At 37.4% G+C, this 27,077-nt stretch overlaps 1 protein-coding gene across 1 annotated transcript in view; it reads left to right on the forward strand.

Annotated features, from left to right (window-relative positions):
- The window catches only part of PLA2R1 (phospholipase A2 receptor 1), a 177,301-nt gene that overhangs the window by 102,863 nt on the left and 47,361 nt on the right, over positions 1–27,077 (forward strand). The window contains exons 11-12 of the mRNA XM_044666572.1: positions 11,549–11,718; positions 22,974–23,176. Coding sequence (XP_044522507.1) covers positions 11,549–11,718; positions 22,974–23,176 — 373 coding nt within the window. The remainder of the gene's footprint in view (positions 1–11,548; positions 11,719–22,973; positions 23,177–27,077) is intronic.

Consider the following 27,077-nt stretch of genomic DNA (forward strand, 5'->3'; position numbering starts at 1 on the left):
AAATTATTCTCCATTAAGTATAACATTTTCCTTGATTTTAATCACATTTTTAAAATTTTTGGGATAGCAAAAGGAAATGATGACTAATATGGCAAATGTTCAAATGTCTTAACAATCACCTCTTAAGTGCCTACTGTACCTTACTTCTAATATTTCCTGGGGAAAGTATCTTCCTGACATGGGAGAAAAGGTTTCATTTATGCTTCCTGTGTAACACCTAACAAATGAGAAATGTTTAATATATGACACATAGCATTAAGAGCATGATAACTGGAGGCAAGTCTATCTTTTCCCCAAATGATACAGCATAAGAAGGGGGAACTGTGATTGGTGGAAAGAGGAAGAGCTTCAATCTTGAACACTAAAAGCTTTGACAGAGAAGAACACTAGAATGGGGTCAGTTCAAAATCTTGTCACCATTCCAGTTTTTGACACCAGCAAACATAGCAATTCCTGTTAATTTTGTCCCTTAGTCTCTACTTGCTTATATATCTAGCAATTGCATAGGTTGAGGAAAGACTTCCCATGCTCCGCAACAACCTTATCTACATTAAGATGTTTTAATTAAATTTTTAAAAATTAAAACAAACTAATTTTCTTTCTTCCCATTTTCTCTTTACCCTTTCCTCCCATTGAAAAAGAAAATTAGATAAACAAAATCATAGTAATACATGTGCAAAAAAGAGCAGAACAAAGTCTTGCAGTGGCAAAGTCCAAAATGTGTGTGTGTGCGTATGAGAATGATTGAAATATACTGGTATATATAAATAGAGGTAGATAGATAGATAGATAGATAGATAGATAGATAGATAGATAGATAGATAGATAGATAGATAGATAGATAGATAGAGTAGGTAGATGAGTAGATGAGTAGATAGACAGACATCTCAATCATTCTCATACATACTCTTGTTCTAGTCAAAGGAACATGACCTACAAAGTTATTCTTTTAGTGATTACAGTTAGATTCAATTTTCCTAGAAGTGAAGAATGAATTGTTTTTTTAAAAAAACAAACTGTTTCCTTTGCTCCCCCCACCCAAAATGTAATAGGAACATTTAGATATTCATAAACATCCTCTACAAGAGCATAGTGTCAGGCATAGTGGGAGACAAAAATAACATTAAAAACGTAGTCCCTGCGGCTGCCAGGTGGCTCAGTGGATAAAGTGCCAGGCATGGAGTTGGAAGGATCTAAGTTCAAATATGGCCTCAGACACTTCCTAGCTGTATGAGCTCAGGCAAGTCATTTGACCCCAACTGCCTAGCCCTTTCCTCTCTACTCCCTTATAACTGAGACTTAGACAAAAGGAAAGGTTTTTAAAAAGAGAGAACAGTAAAAAATTAAAAACCCTATTATAAAGATATCTGTTCTCTGCCCCACCCCCCTTCTTTGCCTTATATATAGCTGGAATTCCCTGTGGGAATGACTTGTAGAATATTCTTTAAGTCTGAAAAAAATCTGCTTTAGAACCGATACTTGTATTAATTTTAAGACAGAAGATAAGGGTTAAAAAAAAAAGTCCCTGCTCTGCTAAGGCCTATCTACCATCTCACAAGGGGGGAGACTGGATCTAAGCTGTCTATTCCATGGCCACATTTTATAGCAAATCAAGTTCAATTATTTGACAATAACCTGTGATCATATAGAGAGAATTCCCAGGTGAGGAAGTTCCTGCTGCCTATTCAGGTCAACAGCTTCTCTGTAATTTCTAGTCTCATTAGAGTTAGCTGGATGGCTCAGCAGATTTAGAGTATGTACTTGGAGTCAGAAAAATGTGAGTTCAAATCTTGTCTTGGATCCCAGAGATTGCTTCTGTACTCAAAATTCTTACCATTCGCATTAAACAACTAGCAAGATTGGGTAATTAGGCAGCCAGGTGGTTCAGAAAATAGAGCACTGGGCCTGGAGATAGCAAGTTCGAATTTGACCTTAAACACTTAGTAGCTGCATCAGCCTGGGCAAATCATTTGACTTCTCCATGCCTCAGTTTCCTCATTTTAAAAATTTTGCATGATACTAATACTTACCTAAGCTTGTTTTGAGGATAACACGAGATCCTATTTATAATGCACTTTGTAAACTTTAAAATACCATGCAAATAAATAGTAGCTTTTATTATGATTAATGTTAGAGTAGTCTAAGGCAGCTTGCTCAGGATCACATAGCCGCTGTAGAGTAACTACTTGGTACCTAGATGACACAATTTCAGAAGCAATCTAGTGTAACTAAAAGGATTCATTTTCTAAAAACCAACTAGGAGCATCATAAAGATATCATAAAGTATCAGTTAAAGAAAATTCTCTAAACCTCATTTGCATTTTTTTTGTTCAGTCATTTCAGTTGGTCTGACTTTGCCATTCCTTCTCCAGCTCATTTTACAGATGGGAAAACTGAGGCAAACAGGGAAAAATAATTTGCCCAAGGTCATACAGCTAATGAGTGTCTGAGGTCAGATTTGAACTCAGATTTTCCTGACTCCAAGCCTAATGTTCTTCAACTTTCTAGGCTTTGGTTTCTTCACCTTTTATATGGGGGATAATCCTTTTCCATATTAATCTCAAATATTTGTTGTTGATATTGAAAACTCCCAGGGTAGAAAACGCCCTCTGTTAATGAAGGCTGACACCTTCCCTACAACTTGTAGAATGTATTTCACAACATGACAAACATGGAAATATATATATATATACATATATATATATATATATATACATATTATATGGTAGCATATGTATAACCTCTGTCATAGTACTTGCCATCTTGGAGAGAGGGGAAGGGAGGTAGGAAGGAAGAGAAGATGCATCACAAAATGTCAGCATACATAAAAAATACATCATGTTAAAAAAAAAAAAACTTGGAGGGAATACTTGCTTAGAACTCTGAGAAGTTAAATGATGGGGCCACACCTGGACCCTGAGGCTAGCTCTCAATCTGCTGTACCAAACTGCTTTTTTAAGTGTCAGAATTATTTTAATATGTTGATTTTCCCCCAAAATTTGTTATAGGGGCATTTCTTTATTTTGTGCTTGATTTTCTTGAGGGTTTGCCTACTTTTTTAAAAAAATTTTTAAACTCAACTTCTGTGTATTATCTACTTGGTGGAAGAGTGGCAAGGGTGGGCAATGGGGGTCAAGTGACTTGACTTGCCCAGGGTCACACAGCTGGGAAGTGTTTGAACCTAGGACCTCCCGTCTCTAGGCCTGACTCTCAATCCACTGAGCTACCCAGCTGCCCTGGTTTGCCTATTTTTTAAGGGGCAGCCAGCTCTAGACAAAATTTTGATTTTGTCTAAGCCCCTCAAATTACAGATGATGAAATTGGGGCCTACTGAAATCAAAATAACTTGCCACCAGTCAGGCAATTAATCAGTTGCAGGGGCAGACTTAGAACTCAAGTTGTCCTGACCCCTACTCTGTAATCTAAAACAAGACATGTAGTAGCAGACTTTAAATACCACTAGGTATTTTATTAATAGCAGCTTTTTATTGGGAAAAATTAGGGAGAAAATGGAGGCTCCACATAATGGTTCCACAGCTCTAAACAATCTGATCTCTGACTTTGAGCAAATTCATCTCTCTGTGCCTCAGTTTCTTCCTCCGTAAAATTACAAGTTTTGTCTCAATGCCTTCAGGTCTCTTTTGACACTAAAATTCTGTGCTTCTGAGGACACTGTCCACCAGTGCTCTTGACAATCATTTTTCCCTATTACAGATTTCCTGTTCAAGGTAGAGTCACTCCTGTCACTCACAAGCATAAGCTAGCTCAGTTACTAATGGATTTTCCACCCTTCTGCACAAGTGAGTGGCAGGTTGGATGGGCACAATTAGAACCACCTGCTCCAAATTACTTAGTTCTTTTGTTATCTGGACAACTTTTAGTCCTGGCTTTTTTCCCCTTTTAACCCTTTGTTCAGAAAAGAAGGAAAGGAAGATGGAGACCTAATCCTGAGTAACAGAATTACCACTTTTTGCAAACTAGTGACAGACATCTTTCACATCCTGATGCTCTGTTTATAGAGAGGCTGCAAAAGCAGGAGTATTCATGTGAGCTCCAAGGTTGCCATGGCTTATTATCATGTTGCACGAACAGCTACATATTGAATCCATCTGCCATGAAATATTGGGCAACTAAAAATCCACATGACATTTGAGTCTCTGCAGCTTTTTAGCCACAGATAGAAATGATCTTGTAACACTTCAGTTAATCTTAGATTTACATTTGATTTCCTTGTCCAGTCATTTTTTTCCTTCCCCAATTCCCATTCTAGGACATTTCTTCTATTAGCCGCCTTCTCTTCTAATACCATATTAAATACAACAACTACAGCTTCAGAGTTCCACTGGATTCAGAGGTCAAAAACCGTTAAGCATGTATTCAATACAAACCATTTGTGCCAAGTGCTGGAAACAGATATTTGATGTAATCTCACCGAATTGGTTTAGTCATTTATCATATTAATAATTTATTAATAATTTTAATTAATTTATTACATGCCTACCTATGTGCAAATTTTTGGTCCTGGGGATATAAAGGTAAAAAATGCAACAATCTCTCCCTTGAAGAGTTAACATTCTATAAGGGATAACAAAACATGAACAAAGATGGATAAAAAAATTAATAAACAAATAGCTAAATAAATAAACAAAAACTATCATTTATCTAAATCTTTAAAGTTGCAAAATGTTTTCACAAATATGATCTCATTTTCATTTCCAAAACATCCTAGGAAAACAGGTTCTATTGTTTTTCCCATTTTATAGATGAGGAAATGGAAACAGAAATATTAAGTGACTTGCTTAGGATCATACAGCTACTAAGTATCTGGGACAGATTTGAGCTCGGTTCTTCCTGATTCCAAGTCCAGAGTTCTGTCTGCTTTACCACTTGGCACCTAATAAATGTGGTTATCAGAAAGATCTTTGTGAGATATGATGCAGTCTGTTTTCAGAAGCTTGCAGTTTATTGGGGGAGGAGGTCGAGTGAAGACATGAACACAAATAATGTGGATACAATGATCAGACCAATTAAAAGGAGGAAATAAAGGAGGAAAAAATCTTTTTTAGATGGAATAGAAGCCTATAAAGGAAGAGTAGAAAAAGAAAAAGGCAAGGGCAAGGAAAAGGATTTAATGGGTGGAAAGAAAGGATGAGGCATACCCCCCAAATAAAAAGATCACAAAAAGGAAGCTAAGACAAATAGGAGAATCATGTGTGTGATGTTGCTTCAAGCACAGGCAGATGAGAGTATTAAGATAGTGAAGAACAGTATCACATGCTCCAGAGATGTCAAGAAGCATGAGAATTGAAAGGCCATTGAGTTGGCTGATAAGAAGGACATTAGAAATCTTGGAAAGATCAATTTTGAGGGTGTGATAGGAATGGAAGACAAATAACAAAGACTTTATGAGAAACTGGATGGTGAAGAAATGAAGGCAGCAAATAAAAACTACTGGTTCTAGAAGTCCAGCAGTGAGTGGAAGAAGAAAATTTTGTAGGACTTTTGAGATTAGAGTGATTTTTTTTTTAAGGAGAAGGAGGCTTGAGCATGTCTATGGGTTAAGGAGAAGGAGGCAGGGTGAAGTTGGAAATGAATTAGCACAGAGGGATGATTGATGGGAAAAGATCATAAAGGAAACAAGAAATGAAGTAATCTGCAATTACAGGTTAAACTTGTTTCTCTAAAGCTGAATGGAAGGAGCAGAGGAAGCGTTAAGAAGAAGAGAAGACAAATTGAGAGATTTAATGTTGCCTGGTTTCAATCCTCACAGTAACATAAAGAAAAGACAAGTCTTCAAGGGTTAAGGTGATAAAGAATGGAGTTAAAGGTTTGAGGAGAAGAGATAGTGTTTGGAATAACCACTTTCGGGAATGTGATAAGAGATAAGTAAAATGATTGCTGATCAATAGTGTGAGTCTAAGTAAGGTTAAACACATAAATTTCTATTGAATCCAGATTTTACCATTTTGTGATTTATCAAAAGTTGCAAAGTAGCAGGGAAGAAACGGAAGATAGGGGAGTCAAGGATTTCAGGGCAGAGGAGAAGAAATTACTGAAATGTTTGACTTGGACTCATAACTTGGTAAGAATGGATTAGGGGAAAAGAAGAAATTATTTTTTGGGTCTCCTTGAAAAAGAAAAAGAAAAGCAACCTTCATTGTTTGTCCAATAGAGAGTAGAAAGGGGACAGGATTCTTTTATGTAGGTGTTCACCAATGAAGAAGCCCCGAGAATAGGTACCAGCTTACTATTTGTGAGAAGTTCCAAAGAATCACTCACCTCAGAGATCACATCCTACCAACTGTGAATCAGTTTTATCTTTATATATATATGACAACTCTTAAAAAGGAAAAGAAAATAAATTCATTTCTGGTCAACACCTAGCCACTGCCTGGAATACTTCATGTGAGTTAGGCTTGATGATTGATTGACTGTTTGGGGGAGAGTTTCTTTCATTTGTTTTATCTCTTCCTCTTGTCATGCTAATATCCTGTTAGTTCATAGAAGAAGAAATATTTTTCCCCACAAGGTAGATGAACAACATTCATTCCATGGATCAGAAATACTTTGGTTTATTTTGGACACTGCAGTCGATAATGCCAGTTTGCAGTACTTTAGGAAACACAGAATGTCCTTAAGGTTATTTTTTAAAAACAGAATAACATGAAGGTCTTTGCAAGAGATATTGGTGCCTTCGGACATTTTTTAAAATGAGAAATTGGAAATAAGTCCCTCTGGGCAATAACTTTAAATTTCAAAATTATGACAGCTCAAAGTTTCCCTTGAATACCTTCCTTACAAAAGAGGCATTCTCATTCTCTGACCTTAGAGTTGATCAAAACAATGCATTTTTCCCTGATTGAGACCCAGAATTTCTTCCCAAGAAAGAATGCCTTTGTAAATAAACAAGTGCCAATTTTTTGTCCCTTAGATTTTGTAGCTAAAATGAAAAAAGGCTCATTGTGCTCCTTGGAGAAAAATGATAGCGTTCAAAATAAATGTAGCTTGGGGCAGCTAGGTAGTACAGTGAATAGAGTACCAGGACAGGAGGAACTGGGTTTATATCTGGGCTCAGACACTTCCTAGCCATGTTATCCTGGGAAAGTCACTTAACCACAATTAACTAGTCCTTACCACTCTTCTGTCTTAGGACTGATACTAAGACAGAAGGTAGGGTAGATAGATAGATAGATAGATAGATAGATAGATAGATAGATAGATAGATAGATAGATAGATAGATAGATAGATAGACAGACAGACAGATAGTAATTTATGGTCTTTAAGTCCTGACTAAAACATTTTAGTCAGTGCTTTGAATGGAATAAAACAAAATGACCAGCTATATTGAATCTCTGGGATATCCTCATGTGGATAATTATAGCACCTTAGAGTCTCTTATATGATCATAAATTATTTCCTTAAATCAAATCTTTCATAATATTTTATTGGTTATGATTCAATAGCAGGTATAGAGATGAATGTTATAAAATAATCATTCCTATTCTACTTTATTAATTGGACTATCTAGAGCTAATTTTCTTAGAAGATCTACTTAAAAGTAATATTTACTCTATTTTCTCTCATTAAACATGACCATTTTTTGATCTGGAATGAAAAAGCTGGAGATGTGAATTTAATTTATAAGTTTTATATCCAATTACCTTCATTTTTTAAGATTTAAATATTTTATTTTTTTAGAAAAATGCTCCATGGTTCCATGATTCATGTTTTTACTTTCTCCTTCTTCCCCCTTTGCCCCCCCATATCCAATGCACATTTCCACTGGTCTTAACATGTGTCATCAATCAAGATTTATTTACGTATTATTGATAGTTACATTGGTGTGGTCCTTTCTAGTCTACATCCCCAATCATGTCCGCATCAACCCATGTGTTCAAGTGGTTGTTTTTCTTCTGTGTTTTTCATTTTTTCTTATATAAAATAGGTTTTAGATTATTCATAAAAGAGGCTTCTATATAGAAAGAAAAATGCTAGACCGTGAGTCAGGAAACCCGAGTTCCAACTGAGATCTTAACGATTTGGGTAAACTTGGTCATCATGAGGCAGTATGTCCAAGGTTTGAGCACAGGTTTCAAACCCCTTCTGTGCTATTTACTAGTTGCATGACCTTGTTCAAGTCACTTGATCTCTTTCTCATTTTCTTCATCTATAAAAGAGGGGGTTAGTCGAGTACTAAAGTCCCTTCTGGCTCTGAATCTATCATTGTAGGAAAAGACATTTTTCTTTTTTGAGGTTAAGAGTCTCAATTTTCTCCTCTGGAGGATGTGAGTTAGACCAGATAACTTCTAATTCCTCTTTTCAATAATATAATTCTATGCCCTTTCTAGATAATAATAAACAGAGCTGAAATGGACATAGAGGACAAAAGCAAAATGAGATTTTAAAAAATATTGGATAATGGTTGCTGTTATTAAAATAGCTCAAAGAGCTCCTAATAATTTGATTGTTGTTCAGTCATTCCAGTTGTGTCCAACTCCTCCTGATCCTATTTGGGGTTTTCTTGACAGAGATACTAGAGTGATTTGCCATTTTCTTCTCCAGCTCATTTTACAGATGAAAAAACTGAGACAAAGAGAGTTAAGAGATTTTCCAGGCTAGAAAGTATCTCAATCCAGATTTGAACTCAAGACTTCTGACTATCCACTACTCCTCTTAGCTGCCCAATAATTTGATTCGCACTGGTGGTTAAGGAAACTTCCTCCCCAATGCAGGTCAACAACTTCTCTCCATCTTTGAGAGATGTCTTGGGTAGTGAGAAGTTAAGTACAGTGAGGTTGGATGATAGGAGGAAGGAAGGTAGGATAGGAGAAGGAAGGGAAAGGAAGGGAAAATCAGAAGAAGGAAAGGAAGGTAACCCAGCCAGTAGCCCCCAGCCCCGGGTACGGGAAATTGACCCGAGCTCTTTGGAGCTCAATAAAGATCAGGTAGCACTTATTATAGAATAGCTAGGTTTTTATTTAGTTAGGAAAGGGAAAATCTAGGGAAAGTAGGAGGTAGATCTCAGAAAAAAGCTCGAGAGAGAGCTCAGGACCAAGAGAGTCTCCAGGGAGACCAAAAAGGCGACAAAACTCTCTCTTTTATACTTTTCCCGACAACTCCCATAAAGGAAGTGGGAGGTGTTAGGGGAAGTTGTAGCAGGGAGTTCTGGCTAGTCTCCCAGGACTTAGAATAATTTTTAAATGACACAGTACCATACAAGGCCATTCTGCCTTATCAGAGGCAAGCTTGAACTCAGGTTTTCAAGAATCTGAGGCTAGCTCAGGTATGCTCATTTCCTCTAATCCATAAATACACCAGTAAAATGGTAACTCTTCAATTTGGGTATTGGGGAGGTAGTATGGTGCAGTGAAAAGAATGCTGAATTTTCTTTCTGAACTTGAAATTATAGGATCTGGTTTCAAATCCCAGCTCTGCCCTATACTGTGTTGTGTGACCTTATGCAACTCTCTAATCTCAGTTTCCTCAGCTATAAAAAATAAAAGGTGGAAGGGAGTATTGTACTAGATGGGGCTCTAAAATCCCTTCTACTCTAGGGCAATGAGCCTATGAACTATGAGCTGTACTAATGACTTGGGTACAGCCTTGCTTCACTCCCCATTGGAGTCACTGAGTCAGGAACCATGCTGCTAATCTGTTTCAAAGAGGAAAGTGGAAATGGGGCCTTCCCCCACTGAAAGAAGAAACTGATATAAAGGAGGAGAGATCATAATTCACAATATATTCAGCCAAATTTTACCTCTTTGACAAGCAACTTGTCTAATGTGCTACCACTAAATTCCTGGATAAATAATTTTCTTATATCAAAAATAATCTCTTTGGACTCAGCTGTAGGACATACTCAGCAAACTCAAATGAAAATCAGTTTTCTCCAAAAGAGGAAGAACTGCTGGTGCCTAAAATCACAAAATGCTGCTAGTTTGATGATATTACCAGAATATTGAGGGAGAAAACCTCAGGAAAGCAGATTTTGCCCTCTCTGTTCCCTTCACCCCAGAGATGGCTTTCATTTGGTGAGCAGTTGCATTGCTTCTCTAGAATGGACAAGTATTATAAAGCCACAGCACCCACATTTTTTTCTTTTTCCTAAACCCTTACTTTCTGTCTTAGTAACAACTGTAAAGCAGAAGGGCAAGGGCTAGGCAAATGGGATTGAGTGACTTGCCAGGTTCACAGAGATAAGAAATATCTGAGGCCAGATTTGAACGTAGGTCCTCTTGACTCTAGCCCTGGCACTCTATCCACTGAGCCATCTAGCTGCCCCCAGCCAAAATATTTTTAAAATACAAGGTAAAAAATCTTGCTGAGCTTGTTGAGTTTATTTTTAGGTTTGCTGAGCAGCTAGATAAAACTTTAGCTTTTCTGTGATTGTGTAGCTCTGGGCAGGAGGGCCCTATTAATACAGAGTGTATTCACAAGTAAAACTGAGCTAGAAGCTTCATAACTAAGTGCCCAAGTTTGATAAAGATTCCTATTTAGTCCTCTGTACTTATCCATTCCCATGGGAGGCAACATGGTATAGTGAATGGCGGGAAAGCCATAGCACAAGGAAGTTCTACTTATATGTACCAGCTATGTGACCACGAGAAAGCACCATAGCCTCCCAGTATTCCAAATGACTTTCCAAGACAGTAAGATATAAGGGAGTTGTAAATCTGCAGCAGTGGAAGGAGTTTCCATACCAAGAGTTCCCTAAAAAGATAAAATCAGAACAAACATAAAACCCAATGAGTATAATTGATTGATCACTCCACAAAATGCCTGTGTTCTTATTAAAATAATAGGAGGCAGAAGCACCCATGCCTACATGTTAGACAAAGTCAACCCTCAATCTGTGTTAAGGAAAGGAACATATCTGAACCCATTTCCATGTGTTTATATAACTGGTGAACCCATTGGGGGGGAATATGCTTGGATTAGCCCCCAGGGTTGGAAGATTATCTTATACTTTTGTATAATTGGCCATCGACTCTATTTGCAGTTTGGGGCTTTGTTTTGGTGGGTTTTTTTAAGCGAGGAAGTTATGCACAACAACACTGTGCTCTGCATGAGTAAAGTGGCTTAATGTCAACACACCAGAATTGCCAGTGTGTGTTTATTCAGGGGAGAATAATGCTCCTCCTCTCTCCTCCCCACCTCTCTGTCCCCGCTCTTAAGCCAGGCACTATAGCTCTGTGTGTGGCCCAGGTTTGTGGAGGGACCACAGTGCCTCAGGGATGCTGCCGCTGGCACAGCGGCCTCCACCACTGTCCCCATCTCCCCCCAAAAAGGGGCCTGGCTAGAACAGAAAGGATTGTATCCCAGGCAGTAAAAGCCAGCTTCTTTTCTCTGATGTGTTTCTGGGAAATAGACCGACATTTTAGCATTAGTCATGTTCAGGGTTTTCAGATTTTTTTTTCCCCTTCTATATTTTAAGTGTTTCACCAGAATTGCTTACTCTGGTACCATTCTATGCACCTCATTATGTTTTAATGCCATTTTTTATTGCTGAGAAACTTAATATAATCATTTCCCATTTCCCCTATTAAGGTTTGAACAGGCTTTTATTACCAGTTTGATCAGTAGTGTGGTAAAAATGGAGGACAGTTATTTTTGGATAGCTCTTCAAGACCAAAATGTTACAGGCGAATACACTTGGAAAACAGCAGGGCAGAAGGATGAGCCAGTGCGATATACAAACTGGAACAAATATCAGCCACGTGAGTAAAATATACTATGACATAAAGCTGGACTTCTTCACACTAACTCCTGCTTCCTTTGTTCTTTTAGCCAGTTACCCCCACCCATCAATCCATTCCTCTTAATGTCTTCCTTAATCTCTCTTAATGTCTTAATCCACTCACTAAGCACTGGTCCTTCCCAAGGGACTGATAGGTAGGCTGCCATTTTTATAGATGTTTGGGGTCTATCCATTCATTTAATTACTATGTATTCACGACTTGCCATGTGTGAGATGCTCTGCTAGACCCTGAGAGATATAGAGATGAATCAAAACTATTCTGTCTTCATGGACTTGGGGTAATACTATGTCTACATAAATATAATGAAGGGAGAATAAGATATATTCATATATTGATATGCTATAAGGCAATATGTACTTAAGTTGATGAGTTGTATAAATTGAGAATCCAGAAAAGTAAAAAACAACATTCCTCCAGGATCGTAATAATAATAACTAGCTAACATTTAGGTAGGAGTTTGCCAAGCACTTAACAAACGTTACCTTGTTTGATTCTCAGAACAATCCTGGTTGATATTCACTAATATTATTGCTATTTTACAAATGAAGAAACTGAGGTTGAAAAAATTTGGTGACTTCCAGGATCACACAGCCATTAAATGTTTAAACCAGGATTTAAACCTACATCTTTTTGGTTCTGGGTTCAAAGTTTTGTTTATGCATTGTGCCACCTCGCAGACCTCAGAAACTGTTTCATGGAGGTATTAAAGTAGTCATAAAAATTTGATATTCTTTTAATTAGCAGAGGTACAAGGGAGGTAATTTCAGGTTTAGGTACTGGTTTTAGCAAAGTTGAGCTAGGGAAATCATGAGCTGTAGCTAGGACATACCAAGGAGCCTTATTTAGCTGGAGAATAAAGTATATGTAGCTGAATAATTGGAGATAGGGCAGCAAAAGTAAATTGGGACCATAAAGAGGAAGTTACACACATTTAGATTTGATATAAAAAGGAAATATCAGCCATTAAAGGGGTTTTCTTGGAGAAATAACAAGGCCAAAAGGGTGATTTTTTTTTTTTTAGGAAGAGTAACATGACAGTAGTGTAACAAGGTAGATTCAAGGGAAAGAGAGACTAAAGTTGGAATGATTAGTTAAGGGGAAAAAAATCCCTAAAATCCAGATAAACAATGAGTGTCTGAACTAGAATGATGGCAGTAGGAATGGAAAAAATATAGGTTGAAGAATTAGCAGAATTTGATGACAGCTAGGTGACATAGTGGATAGAGTGCTGGGTCTGGAATATGGAACACTCCTCTTATTGATTCAAATATGGCCTCAGACACTTACTAGCTATATGACCCTGGACAAATTACTTAACCCTGCTTGCCTCAGTTTCCTCATCTGAAAAATGGTCTGGAGAAGGAAGTGGCAAACTGCTTAATATCTTTGCCAAAAAAGACCCAAATCAGGTTATGAAGAGTCAGACATAACAGAAAAATGACTAAATAACCAAAGTAGTTGGGATAATTACTGCCAGATGAAAGCAGTGCTAGGACTCTACACCCCAGTGTCATGTTCTGGGCTCAGGAATGTTTTAGGAAATCTATTTCATCATATGATCTACTGTGGCTCTTGATTTCAGAAATTGTGGTGGGGTTGGCACATTTAAAAACATTCTGTAGTTCTGATCTATACTCCTAGACTAACTCCTCTGTCCTTTAAGGTCTTATTAAAATGTGGAAAGATTTTCTCAGTATCTTAAGAAAAAGGAAGAGCAAAGGAGGGAAAGATCATTCAATCAGCTGAACATACAGTTAAAAAATTTTACCTCCCTTATTTTGTGAGGAAGGATATGAGTAGGATAATATGGCCTGGGAGTTTCCTTCTAGATAATGGGATTCAGTAGTTTTGTGAAAGATGATATAGACTAATAGATATATGTATATACATATGTGTATATATATATATATATACACACACACATATATATATATAGATATATAGTTATAAGTCTAAGAAAAATGTGGAAATTGGTGACTTTTTACCACTCTAATTAAGAAGCTCAGCAATTCCCTTAAAAAATGACCCTTTTCACCCATTTGACAGATTTTATAGCAAAGGGAGGACCTTGTCCTGAGGAAATAAGGGGGAAAACCAAAACATCAAGATTATTAAAGTGGCAAAGAATGAGAGATTAGAAATGGAACTTTCACATTTTATTAAGAATAAAAGTATTTTTACTCTGAATAAAAACTAAAGCACCAATTCTAAAATGCTTTGGAGCATTGTTATAAAGAGCTACACTTGTCAAAACAAATTATCTACATTCTTGGAAGTAAAANGAAGGAAGGAAGGAAGGAAGGAAGGAAGGAAAGAAGGAAGAGGAAGGGAAAAGGGAGAGATTTAATGTACTGGTTTTGTTTAAACTGAAGAACATGTTGGAGGAACATTAGTTATCTTCAAGTTCTTGAAAGGCTTTCATAAGGAAAGGCAGCTACATTTGTGTTTAGCCCTGGGAAGCTGACACAGGATCACCTACTTAAAAATTGCAAACAGATTTTAGCTCCGTGTGAGGTATAACTTCTAAGATTAGAATTCTCCTAAAGTGCAAAAAGGTGCCTCAAGAAGCAGCAGGTTCATGGTTCCTGTAGGTTTTCAAGTCAGTTTTGAATGACCTTTTAGAGATATTGTTAGACTTGATTCCTGAGGAAGTGCAAAAGGTGTCCCACATGCATTTCAGCTCTGAGATTCTCCAATTCTACAGAGCACTGCACTAGACACAGACAGGAAAAATTCTATTGTTTCCATCTTAATGGACTGATTTCAATAGTGGAATATGAGAAAGGGCCATAATATAAATCAGAATGAGAGATGTTTTAAAACATTAAAATATTTTTAAAAGAATGAGAAAAGCAGAGAGCTGAAGCCAAGCCCAGAGGCATGAGATATTGGGAAGGGGCTAATCCCCAAGTGGAAGGAGGACAATTTGTACCTCATTGCACAAAGACCATTGTTGAATGGATCAGTGTCAGCCAAGAAGTAGGTCTGTAGGAACTTTGCTCCTCCAATCTGTTTCTTTTCAACATTTTTATTCATGTCTTGGATGAAGACAACTAGAGTATGCTTGTCAAACTGTGGGTGACATAAAACTTCAAAGAATAAGGATTTTTTTAAAATTGAGGAAACTGGAATGTTGGCCCAAATCTAAAAAGATGCAATTTCATAGGTATAAATTAAAGTCCTATATTTGAGGTTTACATAAAATCAACCCTACAGGTATAGAATGAGGGAGACTTCACTTTCACATTTTTCCTGTGAAAAATTCCCAAGTTGGCTTCCCATCCAGTGAATCACCAATGTAATATACTGATACAAAACCAAAAACCAAAGCCACTCCAATTCAGACTTTGTCCACAATAATAGAACGACAGGATCCTAGATGTAGAAGTGGAAGGAATCCTAAAAGCCATTTGATCTACCCTTGTCATTTTATAAATTGAGAACTAGGTTAAATGTCTTGCATAAGGCCACATGGATAGCAAGTGGCACATCTGAGATGCAAACCCAGTGTGCTTTTTGCTCCAAATCCAATATACCTTCAACTGCTATAAAAGTACAGTGCCCACAACAAGGAAGAGAACTGTCCTACTGTATTCTGCACGAGTCAGATGGCATTCAGTTGACAATATTTATTAAGCACCTACTATGTACTAGGCATTATGCTAAGTACTAGGATATACAAAGAAAGGTTAAAAATAATAATTCTTCCCAAGGAGGGCATAATTTAATTCAGTTCAGTAAGCATTAATTAAGCACCTCCAATATAAAAGACAATGTGCCAGGTGCTGGGGATACAAAAAGAAAATTAAAAACAATCCCTGACCTCAAGGAGACTAAAGTTAACTGAGGTTTACAATTATGTAGATGAGTAAATATAGGATAATTGGAGAGAAGGGAAGCACTAGAGAGATCTGAAAGCCATACTTTAAGATGAATGTTGACAAACTGGAGTATACCCAGAGGATAGTGGCCAGAATGATGAAAGGCCTCAAAACCCTATTATACTCAGGAATAGTGTTATTTACTCTGGAGAATATAAAACTCATGATCGATATTTTCAAATATGTTAGTGACTTTCGTGTGGAGAAGGAATTAGATTTAATCTCTGTAGTTCTAAAAGGCAAAAATGGGATTAATGTTTAGAAGCTATATGCTAGCTGTTTTCAGTGCTGTTTAAAGATTTTTTTATTAAATTTTCTACTTATCAAAGCATTTTTCCTCCCTTTACTTCTGCCTCTTCATGGAAGGGGTGGGAAGAACAGAACAGAAAAATATAGTGCTTATAAGAGCTATGCATATTCAAGTACAACAAATTCTCATGTTGGCCATGTCTCAAAAGATTTCTCTCATTTTGTATATTAATTAGTCCATCACATTTCTTTCAGGAATGTGATCTTCATCATTTGACCTCTGAAATCATAGTTGATTATTGATCAGGGTGGTTGAGTGTTTCAAAATCTTATTTTTAGAAGAACTTTTTCACAGAGATCTCCAACAAAGGAAAGAACTCTTCATGATCATGAGTTTCCTTGTTACTAGGATTTTTAAAGAGAGACTTAGCTAAGATAATTTCTCAGAGATTTTGTATAGAGGATTCTTACAGCAAGAGGAAAAAGATTAGAATGGCTTCTTAGCATTCACCCAACCAATACAACACAATCAAACAGATGCTTTTATGAAAGGGTCCCATTTTTAAAAGTAATTTTCATTAAAGTTTCCTCTTCTTTCTTATCTCTTTTTAATCTACCTTTGGTAGCTATAAATATCAATCTATATTAGATTGAATCTCAACACAACAACTATTTATTGTTCTATTTCCTTCCCATAGGATAGAAATTTGGCGAGTAAATGAAAGGTAAGATAGAAAATGGAATAAAGGCCCATTTGATTTTTATAGTTAAACTAATATCACCTTGAGGACTCCATGGGTCAAAATCTCCTTATTTTGACATATAAATATTATCTTGATGGCCAAATCAGACTAAGTTTTTCAAAGAAGCCACTAATGTCCCCATAAGAATAACCTCATAGTGGTAGATACAAATGTTCCTCATTTCATTCACTCAGTCATACATATATTTTTGTACAATATTGTTAATTGGATCTACAAAAGCACAGAGATGCAAAATGACATAAAGAATCAATTAGCTCAGATTGGCACTGGCCATCTGATTGTCCAAATGATATTGGAGCAATGAATTGCCACATTGTGTTCAAATTTTGCTCTATTGTTTTAATGGAAACCTAAATTCAAGTCTACTCCTCAATACCTCTTTGACTTTGGGCTATATGTTTAACCAATGAAAAACAAAGGGATTGAATTAAATTGATCTCTAAGTTCTCTTCCATCTCTAATACCCATGAACCTAGGAATGTCATTGTGAAATGAATTTGGTTAGGGTAACAGAATAAGGACAACCTTATGTTAAATGTCTGCTCTATGCAAGGCCCGGAGTGATGCAAAGATTGTTAGAAGGAAAATTTTAGGTATTTATAAATATATATTAAAAATATGTGGCCGCCAGGAACCAACAATTTAGGTTGATTCCTTAATTAAATCAGACCCAAGTCAGCATTGGGTTGAAGACTTTATTTACAGTCTGGTAGGTAATAAGTAGGAATAAAGAGAAAAGGGAGAGGCTAGTCCAGGCCAAAGGCCTGGACGGAGAGAGAGGAAGGTTTCAAAGCTTAATAAATGAAGCTGTAAGCCACAAGGCCCAACAGCCAGATAGGCAGAGTTTAGAATTGGCCCAGCTAAGCCAAGGAAGTCAGCCTAACTTACCCACGTGACAATATAGAGCATAATCTGTCTGTGGTCTCAGGAGATGCTTCTTCTTCCAGTTCGAGAAGGCAACTGCCCCACAGGAAGTTCACTAACTTACTTAAAGAGATCGTGTCTTTCATCACTTCCTGTGGTCCACCTCTAATTCAAATGGACAAATGGCAGTTTCTACATTGATTTGGACTGCCCAAAGGGCAGTCCCTTATTCTTGATTTGTTACTTATTGTCACATGTGGGTAACTCGTCTCCCCTCCCCACTAAGGGAGGTTAGGGTGACATCATTAGCACGCCTGGATGGAGTAGAATTTTGACTATTAATGGGCTCAAGCTAATTCTATTTACACAAGATAAATAAGATTCAGTTCCTATCTTTAAAAAAAAAAGCTTACAATGTTGTAAATCCACTTGGATTAAATTAAATTGGTGGTCATCTTTATTTACCAGCAAAAGATGGAATTTCTTTCTGGAATCAGAGAAGGGAACAAACAACTGTAATAGCTAAATAGATTTTTTTTTAATTTCATTTGAGTCCTGAAAGATAGGGTGGGCATTCATGGATTCAGTATTAAGGATGGACTTTCTCATGACCTAACATAGTAAAGAGTAGGATTTGGGAGGCCAGGGAAAGTTCCTTCCTTTAGCTGCTCCCAATCTAAGAATACACAATGATCTCCAAAGGAAAAGTTCTGATAATCTCTTGAAAGAAGCCCAGAAAGTAGGTGGAGAATAAAATTGAAAGATAATAGATGAAGAAAGAAATGGAGAGGAAATTGTAAAGCCTGTCTTCAGAGTTGTCATTGGGTAAGGTGCACAACTCAATAATGTGTACAGAATGGAAAGCAATGAAGAAAATCCTTGACCCTGAGGAGGTCCATTGTTGTAGAGAAAAAATGAAGCCATCCAGGAGAGAAGAAAGCAGAGGTTTGGGGTTTTCAAAGGGTAGCTAGGAGTTGTGATATGAACTTGCTCTTAGTCCTTAGTTTCAGGAGAGGACTAATGACATCAAGAGGATGATGTTTTGACTTACCTGCCAGTTGTATAAAGGTGAAGCAGAGTTGTACAAAGTTGTAGGCATCACTCTCTTTCAGAATCATCAAAATCCAGTGGTAGGGCAAAAGTCGAGATGACTGGAAATGACCTGAGATGCGGTAGATGACCTTGGCATCTTCAATGTCTGATCAAGCTCCAGGAAAGCCACAGTGATTGCTTCAGCTGTCTTCATGGCCATTGAAACAAATTATTCTTATTTGCCCATTCCACTGAGGGAAGTTTTCACATGTCTGGGGTAGACATTCCCCCTAACTCGCTGATGACATGAAGACTATCATCAAAATAATCTGTCCTATGCTCCAAACTCCCTGGGATATAACCAGGAGATCCAATCAATAGACATTTTTTAATGGATTAATATGTTGCCTTTTCCAGAAACATTTTCTTTTTAACAAGGACTTTCCATAAACTATGTTTTAACCCAGAGGAATTGCCTAAATGGCCAAAAATTCAGGCACATGAGGCAGAATCAGGGGTATTTCTCACATTATAGCATGTGAGCAGTGTCTTATGGAAAGGGGCAGACTCTATCCCTTGTGGCTATAACATGGAAAAGAACACAATACAGACTATGGAATAGGTGATTTATCTGGTTTTACATATTAATTTTCAAATTGATTAAAATTTGCTTCATTCCTACATATATGATATGCTTTGCCCCTCATCATTCTTCATTTCTGAGTTCCTAAAGAAGTACAGGAGAAAGGAGTAGAGAGATAAGGAAAGTTGAATTAAAACTATAGACTCTAGCATTACAAACTGCAGTCTTAACTTCCCTAGATTTTTTTTCTCTTCTTGAGAGAGTTGTCACACTTGAGAAATATCTCTTAACTAAGAGAAGAAATTTTCCTTACTTTTTCACCCACTACACCTATGCCTCTTATTTAGCTTTGCAAGCATCACAATGATATAGGATTGTAAATTCAGTTTGTATCTCCCTTAGCCCAACCTCTCTTTATTATACCACTTTACAGCTTCTTTGGGGGCTGAGTCTCTAAAATTTAGGTCAAATGTTCCATTAAGGTAACCACTTTAAAATACCAATAACACTCATACAGCACTTTTCATCTTCATAGTGGTTTACAAACATCTCCTTTCTTCACTAATGAAGATGAGTTGGATTTCTACAGTGTCTAAAACCAAAGCTATTTAATCACTGTCTTATAGAGAAAAGTAAGACAAAATGCAAGACTAACAAAAAAAAGCATATTACATTTTAAATTTGCTGATTCCAATGCTCTGTAAAAACTCTGGGGTTTTTTTTTTCTTCCAACATGTAGGCAAGACTTTTCTGTTATAAAGTCCCAGCATCCATAATGAAACTGAAGATATATTTCTAGCAAGACAGCATTTCCCATAATGCCCACAATCTAGACAGGGAATATGTTTTTGCCAATACACTCCAAGTGAAGAAAGATCAAGTTATAAATCTCCTATACATAGAAATGGCTGACTCGATACTTCCTGCCTCTCCTTTCTAACTGCCCACAGTGAAGGCATGTCACCTAGGGAGACAGCAAGGTATAGTGGGTAAAGGACTGGAGTACCTGGATTCTAGTCTTGGCTCTTCTATAAGCTGTATGACATTGAAAAAGTCACCCTCCTTCTCTGACTCCCATTTTCTTGTCAAAACAGAGATTTAATTAGATAATCTCTCAGATTATTAACTGTTTCAAAGTTCTATAAATGTTGAGACTAGATCCACCAATTCCCTTTTCCAGAGATCATTAAGTCCTGGATAGAAACTTATGTTGGATCACTTGCAAAGGAATTGTGTAATTGAACATCTCTTTTATATTCTCTCACCATTGCCTCTTGTACCCTGTAGGGACACCACATACATTCCAAGATCATCTATTTCCACTGTTTTCCACTGTTAAGGAGATTCCACTTCAGACAGTCTCTTTCCCACATCTTCTTTGACCCTTTTCATTCTTCCCTCTTTTCTTCTCTCTCTCCCTTTCTGTCTGCCATTCTCATTTCATCGCTCTCTCTAATTTCTTTCCTCTGCTTATTTCTCCCTCTCCGTATTCCATTTATGAATCCACTTGTGGGTTCTGAATGAAGAAAAAGAAAAGTCACAAATTTTGAAGTGAGAATAGACATAATAGTGTCATCCACATCCAGCTTAGATCTACTGTCCCCATTTCTAGCTACCTCAGTCAATCCGTCAATGAGCATTTATAAAGTACCTACTATGTATCAGCCACTATGCTAAGTGCTAGAAACTCTAAAACAAAATCAACATATTAGCATTTTAAAATTTTAAATAATCATTCTTTCAAAATTTTTTGGTAAGTTTGTAACATTTATGCAGCTGAAGTTATTAAAGCTTTAAAGTATATTCAAAATTATAGGGCACTATTTAATTAGACAAACATTGCCTAAGTGACTGCTGTGTTCGGTACACTGTTCTAGGGATTATACAGTTTATAAAACTGTGTGAGACACAGTCTCTATCCTCGCAGAGGACCTTACAGTCCAATAGATTAAAACAAGTAGGCAGATATTAATAGTGATACAAATAGTAAAAGAATATGATAGGTGTTTTTCAAAAAGTTTCTTCTCTTTCTGTTTTAAAGGTTATGGGAATTTGGGGAGAAGCCAGAGTATTTCTGATTAGAATAAAGGAATGTTTCATGGAATACATGGCAGTTTAGTTGTGCTTTGAAAGATTAGGCTGAAGTTCAGCAAAGGAGAGACAAGCACAGGCCATTTTGGGAAGAAAAGAGAAGAATGGAGATAGGAAAATGGTATCTAACAACTGTTTTAACACTTACTTTTATAAAATGTATTCCTTGTTGTGAACAGTCAACTTGCAAATGCACGTCTGGGATACTACTCATTTGGAATTTATTGGACTTAGGGTTGTTCTACCTCCTTTGAACCTTTTACTTCCCCATGTTGTACCCTAATTTTGCAAATAATGTATATTGTGCTAGATGTTGGCGGAAGGAGGCAGAGTTTAAATAATCTTTGTGAAGCTTTGATGAATAGAAAAATTACATAAAGAACTGCAATACAAAAGAATACATATGTTTTAGAGGGACAAAGAGCTGTTTATTGTCCAAGAGGTGGAAGTTATCACCAACTAGGAGCCCATCAATGCATGAGATGGCAAATTACAGGGGAAAGAATCTGGAATCAGAGAATTTGGATTCAAATCTGGGTTGAGCAGGTCTCAGCTTCAATTGCTTCATTCATAAAATAAGGTTGGACTAAATGACCCTAAAGATTCCTATCAATCCAAATTCTCTGATTGATCCTAAATGTAAAGAATGTTCAAGATCATCTTATCCAAATACCTCATTTTATAATGAAAGCGAGCCCTACAGGGGTGAAGTGACACAGGGAGCAACAGAATTGGAATAATCTTGTTTCCTAACTTCAAATTCTGGTATTTTTCTATACTCTGCCATAATTTCTTGGGCTTCCAAAGCTTCCTGGAGGAGGGCCCTACTGCCTTTCTTTCTCTTCTGACATCAGTGAGCAACCCTGATAATATTTAAAATTGTTAAGAGATTCTGAAGGTTGGAAGTGGCTGTGCAAGACCTATCAATTCTCAAGCATTTGTTATATGTTACAGGCACTGTTCTAGGTACTGGAGGCACAAAGACAAAAACAAAACAGCACTTGATGTCAAGGAACTCACACACTATCAGGAGAAATAATTCACACACACATAAATAAATCTGAGATAAATACAAAGTAATTTCAGGGGATCACAAGCAGATATGAGGTGAATCAAAAAAAGCCTCCTGTAGGAGGTGACTTGAGTTTTGAAATGGGTGAGCTAGAAGGCAACTAGGTGGTACAGTTTATAGAGCACCAAGCCTGAAGTCAGGATGACTCATCTTCTTGAGTTCAAATTGAGGCTCAGACACTTCCTATCTGTGTGACCCTGGGCAATTCGCTTAACTCTAATTGTTTCAGTTTTCTCATATATAAAATGAACCGGAGAAAGAAGTGGCAAACTACTCTATTATCTTTGCCAAGAAAACCCCAAATGGGGTCAAGAAGTGTTGGACACAATTGAAAACAACCAAACATCATCAGTTTCTAAAAGGCAGATTAATTGGATGAGAGCTAGAAATAATCCTCTATTTGCTATGGCTGCTATATGAGTTTAGAGCAGAGTTAGAGATTAGGTGCCACATTCTTTCTTCTCTCTTAGAATTTTCTGCCTTCATTTCTGTTCACCAGACAGGAATGGAAATGAGGCAATCATGCCAATGGAGTGCCTTTATTTTTGCATTTTTATTGTTATTGTCTCAGTATTTTATTATAGGATGTCAGTTATTCATCACTACTGAGTTGTCTCACCTGACCACAAAACGTTGTAGTAGTCTGATATTAAATCTGCTTGTTTTCTGGTTTTTAGGCTACAGTGGCGGCTGTGTGGTTATGCGTGGAAAGAATCCCCCCGGTACCTGGGAAGTCAAAGACTGCAGGAGCTTCAAAGCAATGTCCCTGTGCAAACAACCAGTGACAGCGCGTAAAGAGACTGAACATGAAGAAAAGTGGCCTTTTCATCCTTGCTTTTTGGGATGGGAATCCAAACCCACTCTCACCAGTTGCTACAAGGTGAAAACAAAGACCTTGTCAGGGTTATTAATTCAGTTCACGTTTGAGCCCCTTTCATCCATGTATCCTGAAGACCTAAGTGATGATTACAAATTCAGAAGGAATTCATTTCCGTTCCCGTAGCCGATTACAATCAAATGACATCATGCACATAAAACATGTTGTAGATGTGAAGTGCTCCATAAAAGGGAGCTAGTGGTATTGTGTAGGTGACAAAGTCAAAATCAAAATTTCCCCAATGGCTGCAGGACTCCTTAATGGCACTGAAGTCCTTTGATGTAGAATTAATCCCGAGGCTCCAGTCGGTATTGCTTATATTGGTAAGATTCAATGAAGATATTAGAACAGAGTGGAAAATATTTGGAAGTGAGAATTTAGATTGATTTCATATCCTTTGTAAGTTCATTAAAACCTTCTTATAGGATAGTATAATTGTTCACCATTTAATTAACCAATAAGCATTTCTTAAACATGTACTAGGCAGCAAGTTGCACTCTGACAGGTGCTTAGGATATACAAATCAAAATGAAATAATCCCTACCCCAAAACAGCTTACATTCTATTAAGGGCTAATAGCCTTCATACCTTCCCTGATGTCTGAAGGCTATACCTAATTTATGTTGATTTTTATATTTTTGTATATGTGTATGTATATATACAGAGAAAGCTAGATGTCTCAATGGATAGAACCCTGGACTTGGACTCAGGAAAGCCTGACTGCAGATATGGCCTTGGACACATAAGCTGTGTGGTCTTAACCTCTGTTTGCCTAGAAGGCAACTAGATGGCTCAGTGGATTGAGTGCTGGACTTGAAATTAGGAAGATCTGAATCCAAATCCAGCCTCAGACATTTACTAGCCTTGTGATCCTAGGCAAGTCACTTAACTCCCGTTTACCTTAATCCATTAGAGAAGGAAATGGTATACCAGTGATTCCCAAAGTGGGTGCTACTGCCCCCTAGTGGGTGCTGCAGTGATCCAGGGGAGCAGTGATGGCCACAGGTGCATTTATCTTTCCTATTAATTGCTATTAAAATTAAAAGAAATTAATTTCCAGGGGGCTAAGTAATATTTTTTCTGGAAAGGGGGCGGTAGGCCAAAAAAGGTTGGGAACCACTGTGGTATAGTATCTCTGCCAAGAAAACTCCCAAGGCAGTATGGTTTATAGAGACATGAAGAGATGAAGAGTCAGACATGAATGAACAACTGAACAATAACAACAACTATATATATATATATATAGTTGTTGTTGTTGTTATTGATATATATATATGTATATTTATATATACATATATATGTGGTTCTACCCATTTTTAAGGATGCACCTTCTACAAATGGTTCTAGAACCTTGCCCATCTTCACATTTATTCTCATTGTTTCTTGTCATGTTCAAAAATAATGTACTCTGTCCAAGGGCTATCATTAGGCTTATATATGCTTAGGGAAAAAAAAGGAAGAAAGGGGCAGAAAGATAGCTAGTGGATAGAGTACAAGACCTGGAACTGGGAGGTCCTGGATTCAGATTTGATCTTAGACACTTCCTAGATATGTGACTCTGGGCAAAACACTTAGCTCAATTGCCTAGCCCTTATTGCTCTTCTGCTTTGGAACTGATAAGTGTATACTTATATAAATACATATATATGTGATAGTGTGCATATATACATATATGTAATAGTATGGAGTCTAAGATGGAAAGGTAAAGGGCTTTTTTTAACATTTAATAATATTTATTTTTTAGAAAAGTTAACATGGTTAAATGATTCATGCTTTTACTTTCCCCTTCACCCTCCGACCTCCTCTCCCCCCATAGCCGATGCACATTTCCACTGGTTTTAACATGTGTCATTGATCAAGACCTATTTCCAAATTGTTGATAGTTGCATTGGTGTGGTAGTTTCGAGTCTACATCCCCAATCATGTCCACCTCAACCCATGTGTTCAAGCGGTTGCTTTTCTTCTGTGTTTCCACTCCTGCAGTTCTTCCTCTGAATGTGGGTAGCGTTCTTTTCCATAAATGCCTCAGAATTGTCCTGGGTCATTGCATTGCTGCTAGTATAGAAGTCCATTACATTCGATTTTATCATAGTATATCAGTCTCTGTGTGTACAATGTTCTTCTGGCTCTGCTCCTTTTGCTCTATATCAATTCCTGGAGGTCTTTCCAGTTCACATGGAATTCCTCCAGTTCATTATTCCTTTGAGCTCAATAGTGTTCCATCACCAGCATATACCACAATTTGTTCAGCCATTCCCCAATAGAAGGACATACCCTCATTTTCCAGTTTTTTGCCACCACAAAAAGCGCAGCTATAAATATTTTCGTACAAGTCTGTTTATCTATGATCTCTTTGGGGTACAAACCCAACAATGGTATGGCTGGATCAAAGGGCAGGCATTCTTTTATAGCATAAAGGGATTTTTTAAGCTTTATTCAAGTACTTTTTTTTTTGTCTTTTTCCAACGTGGGTAGGATTCTGCATTTAAGATGCTGGCGAACCTTTTAGAGACGTGAGTGCCTTAACTGCAACCCTCACATAGCATGTGAGCCCTAATCCTTACCCCAGAGTCCTAATCCTTACCCCAGGGGAGGGAGGAAGCATTCCCATTGGGCTACTGGGCAGAGGCATTGGTGAGAAATGTCCTTGGGCATGCATAGAGAGGAGGAAGGGAGCAGCCCTCTTCCATACATGAGCTATAGGTTCTCCAACCCAGCCATAGGTGATGTGGGACAAACTCCCATTATATAAAGTGTCTAACAAGGGAGAATAAACTTACTTATTAACATAGCTTTGGATAAACATACGTCTGCATGTATATATTCTGTAGCAACCAATATCGATTTGTTTACCTTTCTCAAAGTAAGGAAGAACATTTGCAGTTACAAAATTCTTCAAAACAAAACTTATAAAGAGGAAAGAGAATTAGTAAGACTAGGAATTTATGGAAAGCATTAAAGCAGCTAAAGTGTTGTTGGTCCTCTAAGTATATACAGCAATTGGTGGTTTGGGAGGGTGAGATATTTGTGAATTAGAGTGAGTCAGGAAGGAGATAAATTTTAAGTTATGGTTTTTTTTTGTTCTGAATTTGTCCAGGATGTCCTTTCTTTTATTTTTTTCAAACATTTATTAATATTCATTTTTAACATGCTTACATGATTCATGCTCCTCCTTTCCCCTTTGCCCCCCTCACTCCCCCCACCCATGGCCGATGCACATTTCCACTAGTTTTGTCATGTGTCCTTGATCAAGAACAATTTCCAAATTGTTGGTAGTTGCATTGGTGTGGTAGTTTCGAGTCCACACCCTCAATCATGTCCACCCCGACCCATGCGTTCAAGCAGTTGTTTTTCTTATATGTTTCCTCTCCTGCAGTCCTTCCTCTGAATGTGGGTAGCATTCTTTTCCATAAATGCCTCAGAATTGTCCTGGGTCGTTGCATTGCTGCTAGTATAGAAGTCCATTACATTCGATTTTATCATAGTATATCAGTCTCTGTGTGTATAATGTTCTTCTGGCTCTGCTCCTTTCGCTCTATATCAATTCCTGGAGGTCTTTCCAGTTCACATGGAATTCCTCCAGTTCATTATTCCTTTGAGCTGAATAGTATTCCATCACCAGCATATACCACAATTTGTTCAGCCATTCCCCAATAGAAGGACATACCCTCATTTTCCAGTTTTTTGCCACCACAAAAAGCGCGGCTATAAATATTTTCGTACAAGTCTGTTTATCTATGATCTCTTTGGGGTACAAACCCAGCAATGGTATGGCTGGATCAAAGGGCAGGCATTCTTTTATAGCCCTTTGAGCATGACTCCAAATTGCCAGCCAGAATGGCTGGATCAGTTCACAGCTCCACCAGCAATGCATTAATGTCCCAATTTTGCCACATCCCCTCCA

The sequence above is a fragment of the Gracilinanus agilis genome, chromosome 3 (genome assembly GCF_016433145.1).
Source record: "Gracilinanus agilis isolate LMUSP501 chromosome 3, AgileGrace, whole genome shotgun sequence".
Lineage (NCBI taxonomy): Eukaryota > Metazoa > Chordata > Mammalia > Didelphimorphia > Didelphidae > Gracilinanus > Gracilinanus agilis.